The sequence below is a fragment of the Pan troglodytes genome, chromosome 11, assembly GCF_028858775.2.
Source record: "Pan troglodytes isolate AG18354 chromosome 11, NHGRI_mPanTro3-v2.0_pri, whole genome shotgun sequence".
NCBI lineage: Eukaryota > Metazoa > Chordata > Mammalia > Primates > Hominidae > Pan > Pan troglodytes.
Window position 1 is genome coordinate 101,014,571 of NC_072409.2, and position 24,465 is coordinate 101,039,035.

Sequence of the window (24,465 nt, forward strand, 5' to 3'; positions counted from 1 at the left end):
TATAAGTAACATTTAATCAAAATATTGACTGTGATGCCGAGAAATGCCTAGAGTAAAGGCAGGAGTAGAAGTAGGGAGATCAAATAGGATGCTATTGCAATCATCCAACAGAGTCTTGGTGGTGGCTTGGACCAGGGGGATCACAATGGAGGTAGTAAGAAGTAGCTGGATTCTGGATATGTTTTGAAGGAAGAGTGTATTAACTTTTTATTTTTGTGTAACAAATCATTATAAACTTTGTGGCTTAAAACAATATAAGTTTATCTCACAATTTCCCTTGGTCTGGGGTCAGATTATGGCTTAGCTGTCTTCTCTGCTTTAGGTTGCCACCAGGCTGCAGTCAAGATGTTGACGGCCTTCATTCTTATCCAGGGGCTTGACTTAGGAAGAAGCCACTTCCAAGCTCATTCAGGGTGTTGGCAGGATTCATTTCCTTGTGGCAGTAGAATCCATGGAGGCTTACTTCTTCATGTTCAGCAGGAGAGCCCCTGGTTCCAGTCTGCCAAGAGAGAGTCTCCTGTATAACAAAATGTAATCATAGGAGTGACACCCATCACCTTTGTTGAATTCTGTTGGTTGGAAGTGTTACAGATTCTGCTGGCACTCAAGGGGAAGGAACTTTTGGATACTAGGAGGCTGGAATTATTTGGGGGGTCACCTAAGATCTGTCTACCATAAAGAAACAACCAGATTTTTTGTCTAGATTTAGAATGTGTGATGAAGAAAGGAACAACTGAAAAGTTGGAGTTGCTATTAATTAAGGTAAGGAAGACTGAGGGAGGGAAGATTGAGAGCTCAATTTTGGCTTCATAAAGTGTGAGATGTCTTTTATACACCACCCAGAGATGACGAGCAGACGGTTGCATATGCAAATCTAGAGTTAAGCAAGAGGGTCCAGGCTAGAGGTGTAAGTTTGAGGTCCATTAGCACATAGGTGGTATTTAAGGCCAAGGAATGAGATCACTAAGGAATGAGTGTAGATACAAAACAGGTCCTACAACTGGACTCTAGGGTCCCAGCATTAAAGAGTCAGGGAGTCTAGAAAGAACCAGGTAAGGGGACAAAATGAGATAGAGTGAGATATGAGGACTGCAGGAGTGTGGAGTCCTTGCAGCCTCCATGTGTTAATTAGTTCAAATCTCAGAAAGCAAAGTTTCCCCCTTACCTCCCAGTTTTGGGAGACATCTACCTATCTTCTTGCCTCTCCTCTCCCTGAATGTGCTGTTGTGTTAGATGCCAAATGTGAATGGAAAAAATATTGTATCTTGTCAAAGTTCAACAACCATATTAAAGGGGAGGCAGCCAAGATGGCCGAATAGGAACAGCTCCAGTCTATAGCTCCTAGCGTGAGCGACGCAGAAGATGGGTGATTTCTGCATTTCCATCTGAGGTACTGGGTTCATCTCACTAGGGAGTGCCAGACAGTGGCAGCGCACCGTGCTCGAGCCGAAGCAGGGTGAGGCATTGCCTCACTCGGGAAGTGCAGGGGATCAGGGAGTTCCCTTTCCTAGTCAAAGAAAGGGGTGACAGACGGCACCTGGAAAATCGGGTCACTCCCACACTAATAGTGTGCTTTTCCAACGGGCTTAAAAAACGGTGCACCAGGAGATTATATCCCAAACATGGCTCGGAGGGTCCTACGCCCACGGAGTCTCACTGATTGCTAGCACAGCAGTCTAAGATCAAACTGCAAGGAGGCAGCGAGGCTGGGGGAGGGGCGCCCACCATTGCCCAGGCTTGCTTAGGTAAACAAAGCAGCCGGGAAGCTCGAACTGGGTGGAGCCCACCACAGCTCAAGGAGGCCTGCCTGCCTCTGTAGGCTCCACCTCTGGGGACAGGGCACAGACAAGCAAAAAGACAGCAGTAACCTCTACAGACTTAAATGTCCCTGTCTGACAGCTTTGAAGAGAGCAGTGGTTCTCCCAGCACGCAGCTGGAGATCTGAGAACGGGCAGACTGCCTCCTCAAGTGGGTCCCTGACCCCTAATCCCCAAGCAGCCTAACTGGGAGGCACCCCCCAGTAGGGGCAGACTGACACCTCACACGGCTGGGTACTCCTCTGAGACAAAACTTCCAGAGGAACGATCAGACTGCAGCATTAACGGTTCACGAAAATCCGCTGTTCTGCAGCCACTGCTGTGGATACCCAGGCAAACAGGGTCTAGAGTGGACCTGTAGCAAACTCCAGCAGACCTGCAGCTGAGGGTCCTGTCTGTTAGAAGGAAAACTAACAAACAGAAAGGACATCCACACCAAAAACCCATCTGTAAATCACCATCATCAAAGACCAAAAGTAGATAAAACCACAAAAATGGGGAAAAAACAGAGCAGAAAAACTGGAAACTCTGAAAAGCAGAGCGCCTCTCCTCCTCCAAAGGAATGCAGTTCCTCACCAGCAATGGAACAAAGCTGGATGGAGAATGACTTTGACGAGTTGAGAGAAGAAGGCTTCAGATGATCACAGTACTTCGAGCTACAGGAGGAAATTCAAACCAAAGCCAAAGAAGTTAAAAACTTTAAAAAAAATTTAGACGAATGTATAACTAGAATAACCGATGGAGAGAAGTGCTTAAAGGCACTGACGGGGCTGAAAGCCAAGGCTCGAGAACTACGTGAAGAATGCAGAATCCTCAGGAGCCGATGCGATCAACTGGAAGAAAGGGTATCAGTGATGGAAGATGAAATGAATGAAATGAAGCAGGAAGGGAAGTTTAGAGAAAAAAAGAATAAAAGGAAATGAACAAAGCCTCCAAGAAATATGGGACTATGTGAAAAGACCAAATCTATGTCTGACTGGTGTATCTGAAAGTGACGGGGAGAATGGAACCCAGTTGGAAAACACTCTGCAAGATATTATCCAGGAAAACTTCCCCAATCTAGCAAGGCAGGCCAATATTCAGATTCAGGAAATACAGAGAACACCACAAAGATACTCCTCGAGAAGAGCAACTCCAAGACACGTAATTGTCAGATTCACCAAAGTTGACATGAAGGAAAAAATGTTAAGAGCAGTCAGAGAGAAAGGTCGGGTTACCCACAAAGGGAAGCCCATCAGACTAACAGCGGATCTCTCGGCAGAAACTCTACAAGCCAGAAGAGAAGTGGGGGCCAATATTCAACATTCTTAAAGAAAAGAATTTTCAACCCAGAATTTCATATCCAGCCAAACTAAGCTTCATAAGTGAAGGAGAAATAAAATCCTTTACAGACAAGCAAATGCTGAGAGATTTGGTCACCACCAGGCCTGCCCTAAAACAGCTCCTGAAGGAAGCACTAAACATGGAAAGGAACAACTGGTACCAGCCACTGCAAAATCATGCCAAATTGTAAAGACCATCGAGACTAGGAAGAAACTGCATCAACTAATGAGCAAAATAACCAGCTAACATCATAATGACGGGATCAAATTCACACATAACAATATTAACTTTAAATGTAAATGGACTAAATGCTCCAATTAAAAGACACAGACTGGCAAATTGGATAAAGAGTCAAGACCCATCAGTGTGCTGTATTCAGGAAACCCATCTCACGTGCAGAGACACACATAGGCTCAAAATAAAAGGATGGAGGAAGATCTACCAAGCAAATGGAAAACAAAAAAAGGCAGGGGTTGCAATCCTAGTCTCTGATAAAACAGACTTTAAACCAACAAAGATCAAAAGAGACAAAGAAGGCCATTACATAATGGTAAAGGGATCAGTTCAACAAGAAGAGCTAACTATCCTAAATATATATGCACCCAATACAGGAGCACCCAGATTCATAAAGCAAGTCCTGATTGACCTACAAAGAGACTTAGACTCCCACACAATAATAATGGGAGACTTTAACACCCCACTGTCAACATTAGACAGATCAACGAGACAAAAAGTTAACAAGCATACCCAGGAGTTGAACTGAGCTCTGCACCAAGCAGACCTAATAGACATCTACAGAACTCTCCACCCCAAATCAACAGAATATACATTTTTTTCAGCACCACACCACACCTATTCCAAAATTGACCACATAGTTGGAAGTAAAGCTCTTCTCAGCAAATGTAAAAGAACAGAGATTATAACAAACTGTCTCTCAGACCACAGTGCAACCAAACTAGAACTCAGGATTAAGAAACTCACTCAAAACCACTCAACTACACGGAAACTGAACAACCTGCTCCTGAATGACTACTGGGTACATAACGAAATGAAAGCAGAAATAAAGATGTTCTTTGAAACCAACGAGAACAAAGACACAACATACCAGAATCTCTGGGACATATTCAAAGCAGTGTGTAGAGGGAAATTTATAGCACTAAATGCCCACAAGAGAAAGCAGGAAAGATCCAAAATTGACACCCTAACATCACAATGAAAAGAACTAGAAAAGCAAGAGCAAACACATTCAAAAGCTAGCAGAAGGTAAGAAATAACTAAAATCAGAGCAGAACTGAAGGAAATAGAGACACAAAAAACCCTTCAAAAAATTAATGAATCCAGGAGCTGGTTTTTTGAAAGGATCAACAAAATTGATAGACCGCTAGCAAGACTAATAAAGAAGAAAAGAGAGAAGAATCAAATATATGCAATAAAAAATGATAAAGGGGATATCACCACCGATCCCACAGAAATACAAACTACCATCAGAGAATACTACAAACACCTCTACACAAATAAACTAGAAAATCTAGAAGAAATGGATAAATTCCTCGACACATACACCCTCCGAAGACTAAACCAGGAAAAAGTTGACTCTCTGAATAGACCAATAACAGGCTCTGAAATTGTGGCAATAGTCAATAGCTTACCAACCAAAAAGAGTCCAGGACCAGATGGATTCACAGCTGAATTCTATCAGAGGTACAAGGAGGAACTGGTACCATTCCTTTTGAAACTATTCCAATCAGTAGAAAAAGAGGGAATCCTCCCTAACTCATTTTATAAGGCCAGCATCATCCTGATACCAAAGCCTGGCAGAGACACAACCAAAAAAGAGAATTTTAGACCAATATCCTTGATGAACATTGATGCAAAAATCCTCAATAAAATACTGGCAAACCAAATCCAGCAGCACATCAAAAAGCTTATCCACCATGATCAAGTGGGCTTCATCCCTGGGATGCAAGGCTGGTTCAATATACGCAAATCAATAAATGTAATCCAGCATATAAACAGAACCAAAGACAAAAACCACATGATTATCTCAATAGATGCAGAAAAGGCCTTTGACAAAATTCAACAACCCTTCATCCTAAAAACTCTCAATAAATTAGGTATTGATGGGACATATCTCAAAATAATAAGAGCTCTCTATGACAGCCCCACAGCCAATATCATACTGAATGGGCAAAAACTGGAAGCATTCCCTCTGAAAACTGGCACAAGACAGGGATGCCCTCTCTCACCACTCCTATTCAACATAGTGTTGGAAGTTCTGGCCAGGGCAATTAGGCAGGAGAAGGAAATAAAGGGTATTCAATTAGGAAAAGAGGAAGTCAAATTGTCCCTGTTTGCAGATGACATGATTGTATATCTAGAAAACCCCATTGTCTCAGCCCAAAATCTCCTTAAGCTGATAAGCAACTTCAGCAAAGTCTCAGGATACAAAATCAATGTGCAAAAATCACAAGCATTCTTATACACCAATAACAGACAAACAGAGATCCAAATCATGAGTGAACTCCCATTCACAATTGCTTCAAAGAGAATGAAATACCTAGGAATCCAACTTACAAGGGACGTGAAAGACCTCTTCAAGGAGAACTACAAACCACTGCTCAATGAAATAAAAGAGGATACAAAGAAATGGAAGAACATTCCATGCTCATGGGTAGGAAGAATCAATATGGTGAAAATGGCCATACTGCCCAAGGTAATTTATAAATTCAATGCCATGCCCATCAAGCTACCAATGACTTTCTTCACAGAATTGGAAAAACTACTTGAAAGTTCATATGGAACCAAAAAAGAGCCCGCATCGCCAAGTCAATCCTAAGCCAAAAGAACAAAGCTGGAGGCATCACGCTACCTGACTTCAAACTATACTACAAGGCTACAGTAACCAAAACAGCATGGTACTGGTACCAAAACAGAGATATAGATCAATGGAACAGAACAGAGCCCTCTGAAATAATGCCGCATATCTATAAAGATCTATCTGATCTTTGACAAACCTGACAAAAACAAGCAATGGAGAAAGGATTTCCTATTTAATAAATGGTGCTGAGAAAACTGGCTAGCCATATGTAGAAAGCTGAAACTGGATCCCTTCCTTACACCTTATACAAAAATTAATTCAAGATGGATTGAAGACTTAAACGTTAGACCTAAAACCATAAAAACCCTAGAAGAAAACCTAGGCATTACCATTCAGGACATAGGCATGGGCAAGGACTTCATGTCTAAAACACCAAAAGCAATGGCAACAAAAGCCAAAATTGACAAATGGGATCTAATTAAACTAAAGAGCTTCTGCACAGCAAAAGAAACTACCATCAGAGTGAACACACAACCTACACAATGGGAGAAAATTTTCGCAACCTACTCATTTGACAAAGGGCTAATATCCAGAATCTACAGTGAACTCAAATAAATTTACAGGAAAAAAACAACCCCATCAAAAGGTGGGCGAAGGACATGAACAGACACTTCTCAAAAGAAGACATTTATGCAGCCAAAAAACACATGAAAAAATGCTCACCATCACTGGCCATCAGAGAAATGCAAATCAAAACCACAATGAGATACCATCTCACACCAGTTAGAATGGCGATCACTAAAAAGTCAGGAAACAACAGGTGCTGGAGAGGATGTGGAGAAATAGGAATACTTTTACACTGTTGGTAGGAGTGTAAACTAGTTCAACCATTGTGGAAGTCAGTGTGGTGATTCCTCAGGGATCTAGAACTAGAAATACCATTTGACCCAGCCATCCCATTACTGGGTATATACCCAAAGGACTATAAATCATGCTGCTATAAAGACACATGCACACATATGTGTATTGCAGCTCTATTCACAATAGCAAAGACTTGGAACCAACCCAAATGTCCAACCATGATAGACTGGATTAAGAAAATGTGGCACATATACACCATGGAGTACTATGCAGCCATAAAAAATGATGAGTTCATGTCCTTTGTAGGGACATGGATGAAATTGGAAATCATCATTCTCAGTAAAGTATCGCAAGGACAAAAAACCAAACACCGCATATTCTCACTCATAGGTGGGAATTGAACAATGAGAACACATGGAAAAAAACCAAACACCGCATATTCTCACTCATAGGTGGGAATTGAACAATGAGAACACAGAGGAAATCAGGTTCAAACTAATATGGATGCATGTATTTTTTTTCTTAATAATGCACTATTTCAGTAAGTCTTTCCAATTTCTCCTCTTTTCTTGAAGATAACTCTGGTATATCTTACCAGCTGCTTGACCTTATAGAGTAGCTAATTATACAGGAAAAAGCACAAAGCATCATGTAAGAGAATTACGTTGGAATTATTCCTGCCTCGAGTTATCACATCCATTGCCAGTCAGAGTGGCTTTGGATAAGAGATCAAGATTTCAAGACATTTTTAGGACATACCTGTGACCTTAGCATAGCAAAGGTAAGACTTGAAGATGTTTCATCTATTAACATCACTTAAACATTTTTTCTGAGTAAGGGAAAAGAAGTAGAAAAGAGATGTGAAGATACTTCACTTTAAATATTCACTGTTCTTTGAAATTATCTGCTTAATTTTTTTCCTTTTAATCAAAATCTTGGAGAGCTTTATATTTAAGGGTATTCTATTGTCAATCTTCTTGTAGAGTGAAGAGTTACCTCCTAATTCATTGGGTTTAAAAAGTCTATATTCTCTTACATGGACACAGGAAGGGGAACATCACACTCTGGGGACTGTTGTGGGGTGGGGGTATGGGGGAGGGATAGCATTAGGAGATATACCTCATGCTAAGTGACGAGTTAGTGGGTGCAGCACACCAGCATGGCACATGTATACATATATAACTAACCTGCACATTGTGCACATGTACCCTAAAACTTAAAGTATAATAATAATAAAATAAAATAAAGAAACCATATTAAATTGATAGCCTTTCTAAGGGTATTTTTTATATTGATAAAAGGATGCACTGATTATGTAACAGTAATATTACCAAGTGTGTGACATTTACATTTCGCAGAGCATAATAAAAGGCATTTTAAATTTAAGGAAAAAAACCCCAAAAACAACAGCAACAAAAAACAAAGCAACCAGATGCGCATTCTTGCCCAAATAAGCCAACCTAAGTCAGCTTGATTGTGGACAATAGAGTCAGTTGGAGTGTGTGAACAGTTTTACTCTGGGACTGATACCATAAAAAACAGGCTGCTCTGTAAAGTGTACACCCCTCAGGTATCAGGTGACACAAGTCAGACAGTGCCTCAAAAGTGAAAGGTTGCAAACAGTGACAAGGGAATGGAAATAGATTAGATGTGGATAATGGAGGCATTTGTTCTTCTACAACCTTCTGACAAACATTCATTTTGGTATCTACTGGTTATGCACAGAAATTTATTGAAATTATTAACATGGAAGGCCTTTCTTTGGGCATAACAAACCACTATTTGTTCACCTAATTATACTGGGAATTTAAGGATATATTTCAGTGCATTTTACTTTAGATAAAATCTTTTCATTTCTTATGGAACACAGAGAAATCATCATGAAATTCTAAGTGGATAAAGTGGAAACAAAGACTCTATTTGTGCAAGTTGAGTACATGGGAATGTAATTAGCATTGTAGATAGTATAAATACGCATGTCCATATGCTGTGTCATTAGCTGAGCGTGCTGAAGCTATGTCACCCCATTCATAGTCCCTTTCACACATAAACAAAAACTTGAATGTTCACTTAGAAAAAAGCATATTTTCTGTAATTTCCACTCAAATGTTTCTTAGGTGTCTTCATTTCCCAGCAGAGTCAGAAGTGTGCCCAGTGTGACAAATCATTAAACTTCTTTCTTATCCAGGTAGCACTGATTTAGAATGAATCATGTTTTCAAACAATGTGTTAATAATCCTATCAGCTCTCTGAAAAAAATTAGATTATAATCCTCATTTAACAAATGAGGAAAGGGAAGCAAAGAGTTTGACAACTGTCTATGAACTCGGGGAACCAAAAGCCACACTTGTTGGCAATAAGGCTGGCTGTTTCCTCCTGGACCACACAACTGACATCCCGGTTGGGATATGTCAAGTCCGGAAGCAGGAGCTATAAGCAGGGTAATGAAATGGCTGCTTTGCCTTTCAGATGGGTCTAGAGGTCAAGTTAGTTTATTTGTTTTTAATTTAGCTGAACTCATAGGCTGGTTGAAAGATCCCTTTGTTGGCAGCGATCTTTTGAATAGCCACATAAACCTTTTGGTCTCTCTCTCGCTTTACTCCAACCCCTTCTCCCATTTGCAGGATTAGAAAAGCGCTTGGGAAGCCCATTAATCTTGCCGGCGTTGTCAGGAGTGATCAGCGAGTTTTATTAAAAGCCCTGGGATTGCCTGAAAGGCCCCCTTGTCTGACTTTGAAATGAAAGGGGCATGTTAAGATCTCGGGGCACATTGTCAGGACCCCTCGCCCTGCCCCTTGGACTATGAGCTGACCCTCCAGGAGGAAGCACAGAAGCCCTCCTTTGTTAAAGGGATTTCGCCGGTGGACAGAGAAGAGTTGGGCCCTGTCAGCATGAACTCTCTGAGTTGGGGGGCTGCGAATGCCGTGCTGCTGCTGCTCCTCCTGGCCTGGGCCAGCCCCACCTTCATCAGCATCAACCGTGGGGTGAGGGTGATGAAGGGCCACTCTGCCTTCCTGTCAGGAGATGACCTGAAGTTTGCCATCCCTAAAGAGAAAGATGCCTGCAAAGTGGAAGTTGTGATGAATGAGCCAATAACCCAGAGGGTTGGGAAACTCACTCCACAGGTAGGTCCTATCTGCGATTTTCTGTTCAGTCGTGTGTATGAATGCAAGTGTATGAAAATGTGTGGGGGACAAAGAACAGAGATGTAAAAGGTCTCCCCTCAAGCCATCAAAGATGAGTATTAGAAGATGTTCACATTTGAAATGGTGGACTTGCAATTAGTAGGCATAGTATTGCGCTGCTTTTCTATGTGAGGTGAAACCTATTTTTAAACATTCTTGGCTGACTTCAGATTACAAGCCTGAAACCAGCAGGATTTAATCCTGATTATAATAACATTTATAGAGGAAATCAGGTTCAAACTAATATGGATGCATGTATTTTTTTTCTTAATAATGCACTATTTCAGTAAGTCTTTCCAATTTCTCCTCTTTTCTTGAAGATAACTCTGGTATATCTTACCAGCTGCTTGACCTTATTGAGTAGCTAATTATACAGGAAAAAGCACAAAGCATCATGTAAGAGAATTACATTGGAGTTATTCCTGCCCCGAGTTATCACATCCATTGCCAGTCAGAGTGGCTTTGGATAAGAGATCAAGATTTCAAGACATTTTTAGGACATACCTGTGACCTTAGCACAGCAAAGGTAAAACTTGAAGATGTTTCATCTATTAACATCACTTAAACATTTTTTCTGAGTAAGGGAAAAGAAGTAGAAAAGAGATGTGAAGATACTTCACTTTAAATATTCACTGTTCTTTGAAATTATCTGCTTAATTTTTTTCCTTTTAATCAAAATCTTGGAGAGCTTTATATTTAAGGGTATTCTATTGTCAATCTTCTTGTAGAGTGAAGAGTTACCTCCTAATTCACTGGGTTTAAAAAGTCTATATTCTCTTACACTGTTTTTGCTTAAAGTAGGAGTTACCACTATACATAATTTTAAAAATTGCTTCTGATTTTATTACTTGTTCCTACTGTCCTGTAACTTTGCTCCCAGTGCAAACAGTCTTGAGAATATTCAACACTAGATGCTGCTGCTGCTTCTGGAAAAATGGACCATTCTCTTTTGCTGAACTATGAACTTTATTTCCTTTTCATTTGGCTAAAGAAACATAATCCATGAGGTTATTGAAAAGTGGTACTAGGTATTGCAGAGAGAGAAAAAAAGACTTAGATGGATACTAGCTCAACTGGTATCTCTAGACACTCCATTTACCACACTTCAAGTTATAGACCCATTCTGAAACACATCAGAATTCTTTGGAAGAGGGTCTCACTTTGCAAGTATTTCTGATGTGGTAGTAACCAAATGTCTCTGCCTAGTTGCTTGTAAGATTTTATCGTCAGTCAAAGAGCTTTAGATGGGTATCTAAAACATGTTAGAATTCAACAATGGCTCCACATATTAGCCATTGTATTCCCAAGTGTTTGGTAGTTGCAGTGTCTCCTCAGTTACTCCTAATTATACTTGCATTCTGAATGTGTTTTGATTGGCACTTACGAGTCAGGGAAAAAGAAGATACCTGGGATTGCTCATACTAGAACCCCAAAGTGCTAAATAGGATGAGGAAGCAATACAAATAAGCTCAGGAGTGGGTGATAGAGACCCAACTACAGGGACTGGGGTCGAAAGGAAAATGCAGGCTGGTTGCAGTAGCTTACTCCTGTAATTCCAGTACTTTGGGTGGCTGAGGCGGGCGGATCACTTGAGGCCAGGAGTTAGAGACCAGCCTGGTCAACATGGTGAAATTCCATCTCTACTAAAAATACAAAAATTAGCCAGGCGTAGTGGCACATACCTGTAAGCCTAGCTACTCGGGAGGCTGAGGCACAAGAATCGCTTGAACCCGGGAGGCGGAAGTTGCAATGAGCCAAGATAGTGCCACTACACTCCAGCCTGGGTGATAGTGTGAGACTCTGTCTGAAAAAAAAAAAAAAAAAAAAAAAGGGAAAATGCAGCCTTTAGAGTTTTGAGAGAGGGTAAAATAGGACACCTGATCCTAGAGGACTGGGGTGTTTGATAAAGCAGGAACCCAGGGCTGTAGTGGCACATGTGGGTGTCTTATAAAGACTGATGATTGATAATATGGTACCTCTTCCAATCAATATATTTTAAAAAATCATTCAACATTTATTTAGAAGTGGGACTGAGTATATTGTGAAAAAGAGAAGAAGCAAAATTCCCACTGGTAGCTCGCAGGAGCAAGCTGTCTAAGCTGTCTTCCAGTTTGGACCTCAAGCATGCATGCCCAACTGAGCAAAACAAAAGCCCTGCAGATGACCAGATTCTCCTTAGTAGGCAATTTGGAGATAATCTATTGTTACCTAAGCCAGCCTCTGAGAGCTCTCCTCTCCCTATCTCAAATGGCCTATGACTCCTTACCGTATATGGCAGTCTCTCTGAGAGAAATAAAATTGTCTCCATTATATATTTTTAGTGATGTTTTAATGGTCCTGATTGCTTGGCCTGCTCCAAGGCACTGAGGAGCAAAAAGGGATCCAAGTGACTAGAACTAGGTAAAAAACATTTGTTCACAAGAATCAAGGATTGGAATAGGCCTGCAAGTCATTTCCATCTCACACTCTCTGATTTTAAGGTAAAACTCCAGTTACTAGAAAGACAGTATAGAGAAGAAACCACAAATTGCCTGGCTGATTTAGGAAACTCTTGGTTGCTGAGAAACACCTCTGAATATACTGATTCCCTAGCCTGCTATTGCTCATTAAGAAAAAGTAGAATCAAGTCGTGAATACTTAGTGTATGTATTTCCAGAGGCAAATATGACATCTCAAATGGATTTATAGCCTCTAAAGTCGGTATGGGATTTATATATTCTAATATTTATTCTGTGGTAAAGGAGTTCATTAAAATATGGAGTTTCATCACTTTTTTTGGCCAAATATTAAAACTGTGTGTGAGAGAAATCTATATCATGGGAAAACTTTGTTTCTCAAACTGCCAGGTGATTGTTCCTATTTGTTATTCTCATAATTTCAACAAGAACAAGATTCCTAAGTCTGTTTTGTTTTGTTGAATTTGTGCTTGGTTTTTAATGCAGGCTGGTTCAGTCCTTCCCTAGGGGTTCGTTCCTTATGGAGTTTTAGAAATTAAGCATAGCTTAGTGCATGTGCACACACACACACACACACACACAGCCTAAACATTATTCTTTAATACAGCTTAGTAATAAGCTGAAAGCCAAGTTTATGTGAACCCATTTCTAGCAAGACGACTGTATTAACAACACCCTGCTGTGTAATGAACAGTTTCATGTGACTTGCACAGAAAATGTTTTGTTTAACATCTGTTCAATTAGTGTTTTCATTTCATTACTGAAGTTTGTCTTAGGATCAACAGGTTCATTTTCCTGTTGAATATTTGGAAAGGGATTTCAGTTGATGCACACCAGTGCCTTCTGTTCAGATAACCCTCTTGATATAGTCAATTAGATGAGGTTGACGGCAATATGTTTTCCTCATGTTTTAGGACAAGACTCCCTCACACATGGCACTTCTCACACCTAGCCCAAAGCAAGAAATTTGCTGGGTGGAAAGCACCCCAGGTTAGCGCTAAACTTGCTTTTTTGAATAGGAAATATAGCGGTAAGAAAGTATCTCTACTTTGAACCATTTTACTGTCATTAAAGTGAGTAATGAGCTAGGAATGTGTGACAATTTAATTATAAATTGTAATTGAAAAGCAGTTGAAGTGGAAAAAAACAAAGCTAGACAGTAATTAGAAAAGGATTTAGCTCTCCTTTGTTTTAGTTAGTAAATTTATGGACAATTATGGTTGTCACCTTTTATAAAAGGAAAACATATTATGAAACATAAAACAGATGTTTCTTTTAACAAAGCAGACTGTCTCTTTATTACCATGACTATTTGTCAATGATATGGGGAAGGTCTTTGCTTCATCTCCTTCCTAGTTGTCAGTTTAAAAGAGGAACCAATGATATCTGTGGGAGAAGAAAATCGTTTGTATTAGTGGTAAAGTCTTCTCTGAGTGAATTATGTTGTCTGAAAATGTTTGAGGCTGTGAAAAGGTACAGACGAAACACCACGAACACAATGGTGGACATGCGTGCATACCTCAAGGGTATTAGAACTCTACCAAAGTCAGATTGGGCAGAATGAAGGGCATGATATGGGTGGGAGAGATGATTCTTCCTCTAAAAATCAGGTTCCCAAAATGTAACAGTTAACGATCTCCTAATAATTCTGAGTGAGGTGAGACAGTTCATTATAATTTTATTTGAATAGAGGAAATTGCTTTTAGATTTCTGTTTTTCTCATCTGCCATTTCTGCTATTGCCTAACTAATGAAAGCAGTTTTTTGCAAGTATGTAAGACACAACTCTGGGTCATGTTAGACTCTGATTAACCACAGTAGTGTCCATAGTCAGTGGCTTCATCTTTGAATATGAGAATACTATTTGGAAAAAAAAAGAAATGAAAGGAGAACACAGATATACAGAAAGAATACAGTGTGTCTGTGGGTGGGTTAAAGCATGCCTTTTCATGCAGACACACAGAAAGAACTCTCTAACTCAATTGCTGTGAACCCCTGAAAGGGGTAAATAAAATTTCGAAAAATGAAACTATGTTTTAAATGCACTGTAGGTGGTAAAAAGACACTTATTTAGAGACGTAATCATCCCTTAACTGATTTTCTTGAACTGCTTTGGTTTTCACAACTTAGATATTCTCAAAACAAGAGACAGCTGTATATGTAGGATGGTGACTGGGTATGGGGGTAGGGTAGAGGTGGTGGTGGTGAAGACACACACGCTGACACACATACACACATTACTAACAGAGCATATTTTCTCCAGGCAGTACTCTCCTGGCAAAATGTTAAATCTTGTACCAATTTTCTCATAGATATTTATCCAATTCTTCATGTGAACTAGGTCTTTGACTGCCATTTCCTTCCCAATGAAGTCAAGTATGTTCACAATGGTTGTCCAATTCTTGATGAAGACACAGTGAAGCTTAGACTTTACAGGTAAGCGGCACAGGAACATCGCTCATTTGCTGCCAAGTAACCATTCTGTGTTCTTATGAGGGCTTTTCTTGTGGATATGTATTGTCATGAGGGGAGTTAATAGATTCCAGACAAGAAAGTAATCAACAGAAACTGGAGGCCTGAGTGGATCAGGCAAGATTTGTAGCCAACTTTCAGTTATTTCCACTTGTGTCATCTTCCCTAGGATTCTTCTGTGGCAAATTTTTAGCCGTATCCTGTTTCCCTCTAGTGTCCTTATATAGGTATCTCTGGTGTTCCAACCCACCACTTATGGTAGAAAATGGAAATTATAAACTACAAATTCTTAATGAAAATCAGGGAGAAAATATATTCCAAAAATGAATGAAATTCTTCTTTTTTGTTACCAGCTGTTTAGTTACAGAAAGTGCAATATCTTCCATTTTAAAACATATTAAATATTTAAAATTCCTTTTTTTTTTTTTTTTTTGAGACAGAGTCTTGCTCTGTCGCCCAGGCTGGAGTGCAGTGGTGCAATCTCGGCTCACTGCAACCTCTGCCTCCCAGGTTCAAGCTATTCTCCTGCCTCAGCCTCCTGAGTAGCTGGGACTACAGGCGCCCACCACGCCCGGCTAATGTGTTGTATTTTTGGTAGAGGTGGGGTTTCACCGTGTTAGCCAGGATGGTCTTGATCTCCTGACCACATGATCTGCCTGTCTCCGCCTCCCAAAGTGCTGGGATTACAGGGATGTGCCACCACGACTGGCCTAAAATTCTTTAAAAATCAACTATGGAGTTAAACATGGAATGACCGTAGGAGACAGCAGTTCTTCTCCTATACATATATATAAGAAAAACGAAAACTTATGTTTTACATAAGAACTTGCACATAAAGTTCACTGCAACATTATTCATAACAGCCAAAAAATGGAATAAATCCAACTGATGAATGGATAAACAATATGTGGTATATTCATGGAATGGAATATCATTCAGCCATAAAAAAAGAACGAAGCACTGATAAAGTCTACAGCATGAATGAACCTTGAAAACATTATGCCAAGTAAAAGAAGCCGGGCACAAAATGTCACATATTGTATTGTTCCATTTATATGAAATGTCTAGAACTGGCAAATTCACAGAGACAGAAAGTAGATTAGTGGTTGCCAGAGGCTGGGGAAGGGAAATGTGTCTCTTTTGGGGGTGATGAAAGTCTTCTGGAATTAGGTAGTCATGATGGTTGTACAACCTTGGGACTACACTAAAAAACTCTGAGTTGTATATTTTTAAAAGATGAACTTTGTGGTATATGAATTATATCCCAGTGAAAATTAATTTTAAATTTAAGCTCACAATTATGATATATCTGACTTCATAAAAGTAACTGAGAACTGATGTATGTGGAGTAGGCCTTTATAGGGTTTTTTATTTGGTTTTTATTGCTTTTAAGAATATTTGGTTAGATATGTTGGTGTGAATTTCCTTTAAGCATTAGACTAATGTAAAAGACTTTTGTACAAGACATTGGAACAGTGAACCATTCTACAAACATTTATGACCACCTATTACAGGCCAGGCTGTACGTTGAGCATAATAAACAAAAGGATGAGAATACACAGATTATTTTAGTGCTTGTAGTCTAAGGCAAAAGATGAGCAGGTAATTTTGATGCAGAACAAGCGCCAAAAGAGAGACACAAAATGCTGTGTTGAGAAAATGAAGCGGCACTCAAGGATTCCTTAGGAAGATATGAAATCAGCATACCGGGCCATTTGATCTTTCTAAGACTTTAGAGTTAAAAAACAAATAACTTCAAAGAGCTTGCGCGGAGCGGGTGGGAAGGGTAGTGGGGAGTTGCAGGGAACATGGGAATGGTTAATGAGTACAAACAGTAGTTAGGATGGGTAAGACCTAGTATTTCATAGCACAACAGGGTGACTACCGTCAATAACAATTCAATGGCATATTTTAAAATAACTATAAGATTATAATTGGATTGTTTGTAACAAAAAGGTTAAGTGGGCCAGGCGCAGTGGCTCATGCCTCTAATCCCAGCACTTTGGGAGGCTAAGGCGGGCAGATCACCTGAGGTCAGGAGTTTGAGACCAGCCTGGTCAACATGGCAAAACCCCGTCTCTACTAAAAATACAAAAATTAGCTGGGAGTGGTGGCAGGCACCTGTAGTCCCAGCTATTCGGGAGGCTAAGGCAGGAGAATCTCTTGAACCTGGGAGGCAGAGGTTGCGGTGAGGCGAGAGTACAGCACTGCACTCCAGCCTGGGCAACAGAGTGAGACTCTGTCTCAAAAAAAAAAAAAAAAAAAAAGGATAAATGCTTGAGGGAATGCTCAAAAAATGGATACCCCATTTATTAAGATGGGATTATTACACATTGCATGCCTGTATGAAAGTATCTCATGTACCCCATTACATATATATATATGTGTATATATATGTATATATATATATACACCTACTACGTACCCACAAAATTAAAAATAAAAATACATTTAAAAAAGAAAAAAAGCTGATGAATGCTTGCTGCTTCTACTCCTTCCTTGGGTTTCTAGGCTGCTGGGAGGCTGGAAGAGTACACATGAAATGCAGGGTTAGAGGAGCTTCTTCCCCTCTTGGTCTTCAGCACATTTGAAATAAAACATTCAGGGGAGTAGGCAGCAGAAAATCAGGGAGCATGTTTGTTCCCCTCTTACTACTTCTCCTTCTCCAGCCCCTTTGGCAAGCTACCTGAGCCCGTTATGCCTGAGTTTCTTCCTCCATAAAATGGGATTAACAATGTCTATCCTAGGTTTTTATAAGGATTGTGTTATATACTATCATGGAGAATTTAGCATAATGCCTGGGCCATAATAAGAGCACATCAATTAGAAGCTGCATTATTGATGCATGCTTATCACTCATTAATCTTCTCCCTTCAAAAAAAATGACACCCCTCCATTTTAGACTCTTCAAACAACCTGAGATTAGAGTTGCTAAGTGGATGGAGGGAATGGAAGTGGCAATTGCTGAATATGCTTTACATGCCAAGCACTGAGCTGGACACCCAAACTAGGCTGCAAATGACCACCTATGTAGTGGTGTTTCTGAAGGGCAAAAAGGCCTGAATGCTTCAGAAACCACTCACCCCTTCACTCCTGAATTAAAAGTCAATCCAGAAATTATATAGGCTTGAGACTCTTAAATTACACATGTGCTAGAAGTGAGACTCTGAGATCTCAGCAGTCATTAAATATCCACGTGCATGATGAGTTTGAGAGCAGGTGTTGAAAGAAAGATGTTGGGAGGAAGAAGTGGCAGGAAAAGGTGTTGACACCAGGGTAAAGAGATGCAGGGAAAAGAACAGAGAGGCTGGGAGTAGAGCAAGAAAGGAAATCCAAACTCAATCTGTGGCACAAATTTGGTGAAGGCCAATCTTTAGTCTTCCAGCTGAGTACATGGGTATCAGAAATACCTGAGCACCAATTAATATTGCTTTTGCCCTGTGTTCTCCACAGATTTACTGAAAGAGATACCTTCATAGAAACCTTTATCCTGTGGGTCTATCTCCTGGAACCAGACTGTAACATCATCCATATGAGTAACAATGTGCTGGAGGTGCCTGAATTCAATGGCCTGTCCCAAGCGATTGATAAAAATCTGCTCAGATTCGATTATGATAGGATGGCTAGCCTGGAATGTACGGTCAGCCTGGACACTGCGAGAACTCGGCTGCCAGCCCATGGCCAGATGGTTCTCGGGGAGCCTCGACCAGAAGAACCTCGTGGAGATCAGCCACACAGTTTTTTCCCAGAGTCCCGTATGATGTCTTTTAATGCCTTTCTGGGTATTACCAAAACTGACAAAAATATCCATGCATGCTCACCTTCCACCATGATGAAGAGTTCCAGTTAACTAGTCATTTTAGCTGGCTGAACAGTGTCAGTTAGTGGTTAAGAGCACAGACTTTACAATCAGAAAGACCTGGTTTTGAGAACTTCGTCTGTTCTTTATTTTCTGTGTAATTTTAGTTATTAACCTGTCTAAGCCTCTCTAAAATGAGAAAGGAAAATAGCTGCCCTGTAGGGTTGGGTAAGGATAAGAGTAAATGAGGTTATACATACACACAGTACTTAACACAGTGTCTGGCTCACAGTAGGTACTCATTAATTGTCAGCTGTTATTAGTAATAGCAACAGTAGTAGTTGGTGCATTTATGGAGTATTATTGGATTATGAGCAAATTTGAAGTAAAGCTAGTGGGTAGCAGTGATAGACGAAATTAGGAAGAGTTTATGGGTAACATTCCTTCTGCTTTTCACTCAATCAACCTATTTTGGGCACCTCCTGTTCTCTCTGGAAACTATGAGAAGCCAAGAAATATAAGGGATAATCATAGCAATAGTAGTAATACTTTGAATTTGGACAGAATGACAGTTAACGGCACATTTGTTCTATTTTGTATGTCTGAGAAATGAGACTCCAAAAAAAAAAAAAAGTGGGTGGCTGGGCATGGTGGCTCACACCTATAATCCCAGCACTTTGGGAGGCTGAGGCAGGAAGACTGCTTGAGGCCAGGGTTTCAAGACCATTCTGGGCAACCTAGCAAGACCTCATCTGTACAATTTTTTTTTTTAATTTGAAAGTGGCTTATGAGTATTATATACTAAACAAGAGTGGAAATACAGTTGGTTAGAGATGTGAAGACTGTTGGAGAGACAATTATGGTTTTCAGTGAGAAAGAGCATGTTGGTTCAGGTGGTCAAAGAATGTTTAAGGGAAGGCTTAGTAAAAAGACCAGGTGGACCTGGAAGGATACGCAGGATTTGAGTGTGTGATAGCCACATGGGGAGGGGATTTCAGTGAGTAGACAGCCTAGTAGAGATTGTATGATAGAGACATGGAAGCTGATTCTGTAAAGGAAAGACTGTGGAAGGCCTGCAGTGAGTCGCTGGTCTATTTGTCAGAGATGTTGAAGCCTCAGACAACATATTTTATTATTTTTTCTCTCAGTTTAACTTTTGGTGGGTGAGGGCACGATGAGACAACTGGTCAACCATTTTTCAGTAAAGGAAACTACAAGCTTTCAGAATAATGACAACCCACTCAGTGAATGATTGGAGGGTACATGAGTGTTCTTGAGGCGGTGAGAGGGAATAAGTATTCATGGGATGGAGTACTGGTTTCTAAATTTTACAATTGTTATGTTTAAGTGACTCTCTTAATCCAGTGCTGTACATTCTAGAACTGAGAGCAAAACTGAAGTGTCCAGGTGGAAGCTGTACCCCAGGATTAAAGAAAATAGGAAGCCTCAAAGTGAGCTGTGAGGAGTTCCTGCTGATGGGCCTTCGTTATCAGCATCTGGATCCCCCTTCACCCAACATTGATTATATCTCCATCCAACTGGACCTCACAGATACCAGGAGTAAAATTGTGTACAAGGTAGAGTTTGGGGTTATGTGTGGGTGCCCCCAGGATTCACAGTAAGAGAGCCAGTTACACAGGGTTACTCATGCTGGCCCCCATGCCAGGGAGAGTTCCTGTGCTTTTTGGGGTAAAACTGCCATCGACTCATTGGAACTGCGGGCTTGTTGGTTCTGCTAGTAAGTGCTTAAAACAGTAGCTTTTGTATAAAATTTCCCTTCTCTGGTTCTCTTCTAGGTCCACCATCAGTACGGCAACTTGGGAAGGACTGGGGCTAGTTACGTGCTAACCTTCTTCCTCCTTTACTTCCAATACTCTTCAGCTTGTCATTTGACATTTTATAACACCTTCTCTTTGATGCTTCCTTTTGTCCTTCTTGAAATCAGGGGGTCCACTCTGCAAGGTCACAGGAAACTAGGGGGGGAGGAGAATCTCAGTCCCATGGTTATGTTTGTCACAGATTTGTCACTCTTCCAGGCTTTGGGATGAAGGGCTGGCTCATCAAGGAGACAGGCTCCCAAAGACCTCCTGCATCTTCCAATCTCATTTAATTCTCTTGTTTTTCTCCTATTGATCTCTATATATTGAAATAATGACAGAAAGTGGATTCCATTTATTTGAAATATTTAACATGCAGTGCTGCTGATTCATGAACTCTATAATTTGTTTATTGGGGAAACCGGGGAAACTGCACCTGCTGAAACAGCTGAGATTTTTTTTTTTTTTTTTTTGAGACAGAGTCTCGCTCTGTCGGCCAGGCTGGAGAGCAGCAGCACAATAATCTCGGCTCACTGCAAGCTCTGCCTCCCAAGTTCATGCCACTCTCCTGCCTCAGCCTCCCGAGTGGCTGGGACTACAGGCGCCTGCCACCACGCCCGGCCAGTTTTTTGTATTTTTAGTAGAGACGGGGTTTCACCATGTTAGCCAGGATGGTCTCAATCTCCTGACCTCGTGATCCACCTGCCTCAGCCTCCCAAAGTGAAACAGCTGAGATTTTGTGCTGAGGAAAGATGATCCAAGATGATGTTTGGAAATACTTCTATCTTTCACAATCTGGCTTCTCACTGGGATTTCTCCTAAGGGGCCCAGTCAGATATTGAATATTATTACCCCAAGGAATTGATGTGACAAGGAATCATAAAGAAATGATAAAACAAAATCATAGAATTAAGATCTGGAAAAAAACTGTGAGGCAGACTAGTCAAATTGATCAGGTAAATCACTTGGGTAGCTTTTCAAGGATAAATTTCTGAGTCCAAATAATAGTTAAGAGCATGGACACTGGGCCCAGATTGCCTGGGTTCAAACATCCACTTAACTAACTGTGTGACTTTTGGTCTCATTTTCTTCAACTTAAAGTGGGTTTATAGTACCTATTTCTTAGAGTAACTGAGAGGATTAAATGATAAATACTTATTATATGCTTGACATAAAACCTGGCACATAGTAGCACTATGCATATTGCTGGTTTTAAAAGTCACCCAGTAAAAAACTCATTAGCCAGGTTTGCAAAAGCAGGCTGGGTTTAGCTCAAGCTTCCTATTTTATAGTGGTGGCCCCGCGAAGTGACATACCTTGTTCATACAGACCTAAACACTAGGTCTATAGACAACTAATAGATGTTTTCTGTTTGTTTTAACACAAAACTCCTTTCACTTTTAATGATTTATTATATCCATTGAAAAAAATTGGAGCCATTTTTCTTTTTGATCAAATTTTCTCATTTTCTTCTTACTATATTGAATAGGGCTTTATTTGTTTATATTTTAAAATCTGTTTTATTGGGAGTTTATCCCTTTACCTTCTTGCTTTGTTTGTCATTAACCTATTCTATAGCTTATTTGGCATGTCATAAAACAGATTCCTTTATGAATATAAAAGTAATAGGCTCACTGCAGAGAATATTAAAAAAACACAGAAAGCAAGATAAGAAGAAAATAAATATAGCTGTATTTTTACCATTTTTACATACACACACATGTGCATGAGTGCATGCCAGAGTTGGTTTTGTTTTATGGAATCGCGTTTATACTATATGTGAAGTTTTGTATCTCGTTCTTTTGTTATTTTTATGGTTGTACAGTCAATTCTCATCAAGTGACCAAATGACCCTTCACTCATAATTTCTTCTAGATTTTTAAAGGTCTTCTTCCTTACATTTGCCTTTTTAAGCTACCGCAAATAAAATTTTATTATATGATGAAATATAAGGAACAGTTTTTTCCAAATAGCCCAAATTTTCAACACTATTCATTGAACAATTAACTTGTTTCCCATTGATTTTAGATGATCTTCTATTGTGTATAAGGATATAACGTATACAATTTCAAGGCTAGCTCTTTTATTTCTTAGATTTACCTACTTATTCTTTGTCAGTCTCATATTATTCTAAACATAATAGGCCTATAATTTTCTTACAGGCAAGTTCTTCCTTATCACTTCTCTTCAAAATTTTCATGGCCATTATCACCTAGACTTAGTTCCAAATAAATATAATTAAATCATTTATGTTAGTTTAAAAAAAAGCCCCTAAGGATTTTTATCAGTATCCAATTAGAACTATAAATTATTTTGGGAAAATTAGAATAATGGAACATTTACAATATTAAGTCTTTTCATCCAGAAATGAGGTATCTCACTTCATTGAACAAAGGTTCTTTTATAGGTTTCTGTAAAGTTCATAGTTTCCTTCATGTAAGGTGAGCATACTTATTAAGTCCAGTCCTAGGCACTTTGTTTTTGTGAACCTATGGTGAATAGAATATTTTTCTCCCATTATATCTTCTCAATGCTTATTGATGATAAACAGAAAAGCTATTTTTGGAATAATTTTCTTTTATCTGGCTTCTTTCCTGAATTCAATTATTTTAAGAAGTTCTCAATTCTTTGGGCTTTTAAAGACCATAATTATATCTTTCACTAATGATGATAATTTTGTTCTTTCTTTTCCTGTAATTATTCTTCTTATTTTTGCTCTATTCCCCACTGGTTTGAGAAGAACAATATTAAATATAATGTTATTGATAAGAATCTTTGTCTTATATTTTTTACTTTTATCAACTGCCCACATTGAATTCATCTTTGAAATTATGTGGTCTCTCTGCTTTTTCCATTAATGATCAATTTGTATCACCCTTTTCCTTTTAATCTTTCTATGTAATTTTAAGTGCCTTTCTTGTAAGGTACATATAATTGGACATTTTTGTTGAATTTCAGACTATTTGTCTTGAATAAGGAAATATAAACTTTATATTTGTGGTAGTAATAGATACACTTTTTTCTATCATGTTTTATGCTTTCTTGCTGATTAAAAAAATTTGTCTTGTAAAATAAATGATGTTTTCTTTGCCTTTATCTTATTTGACAATTCCTTATCACATTTGATGTTTTATTTGGACTTAATTCTAAACTTAAAAATATTCTTAAGCCTATATTTGTAATATGTATGGTGAAAAAATGAAGTGAGCTCTCTTGGCTCCTTCCTATGTATGATGATAACTGATCCAGTTGATCCTTTCTCCTGGCAATTGCTTTGTTTATATAATTTGCAATTTCAGTTCTAGCATATGATTGTTATACTTTATTACAAGCAGTAAGCTCTTTCATCATTTGTATCCACTTTATTAACATGTTTAAAATAACATACTTATTTAGACTTGACTCTAGACTCAGTTGGTCTTAGCATTAAGCACCAGTCCTTCTAAATCACAATTTACCCCTCTTGAGTTTTCTAATTATGCATCTTCAAATAATACTTCTTCCCAGTGACACACGAAGATTAGATACTCTAAACCCTGGGACATCTCAGTATCGTTCACCTGCCTTCATCAACCATGCAGTGGGAAGGGAAGGGGTTGATTGTCTTCTTCTCTATTCCTCTCTTGCAATTCTCTTTTCTCTGGGCATTGCTGGTTAGTTTCTTAATTTTCAGGCTGGTGGCGGGGGTGGTTTTGGGGAATGGGAGAGAGGGATCTTATTTGATCAGGCATTGATGACATGTGATTTCATGCTCTCTGAGCCTGGTAGATGTCTCAAGCTGCATCTTTGTCTTAGGGACAAATTTATGGTTTCTCTGGAGAGTCCCATTCATTGATCTATCACTCATAGCTCTCTTAAGAGGATTATTTCTAACCTGAGTGATCACTTGCAATTTCTCCTGCAGCTCCTAGGATTTGA

The 24,465-nt window shown here is 39.5% G+C and overlaps 1 protein-coding gene across 4 annotated transcripts in view; it reads left to right on the top strand.

The window, feature by feature from the left end:
* FREM1 (FRAS1 related extracellular matrix 1) overlaps positions 1-24,465 on the top strand; it is a 256,334-nt gene that overhangs the window by 115,254 nt on the left and 116,615 nt on the right. For all 4 annotated transcript variants that reach the window (XM_054657951.1, XM_054657964.2, XM_054657963.2 and 1 more), the window contains 4 exons: positions 9,444-9,944; positions 14,801-14,895; positions 18,385-18,686; positions 20,111-20,307. In XM_054657951.1, the coding sequence (XP_054513926.1) occupies positions 9,711-9,944; positions 14,801-14,895; positions 18,385-18,686; positions 20,111-20,307 (828 nt within the window). In that variant the 5' untranslated portion in view covers positions 9,444-9,710. The remainder of the gene's footprint in view (positions 1-9,443; positions 9,945-14,800; positions 14,896-18,384; positions 18,687-20,110; positions 20,308-24,465) is intronic.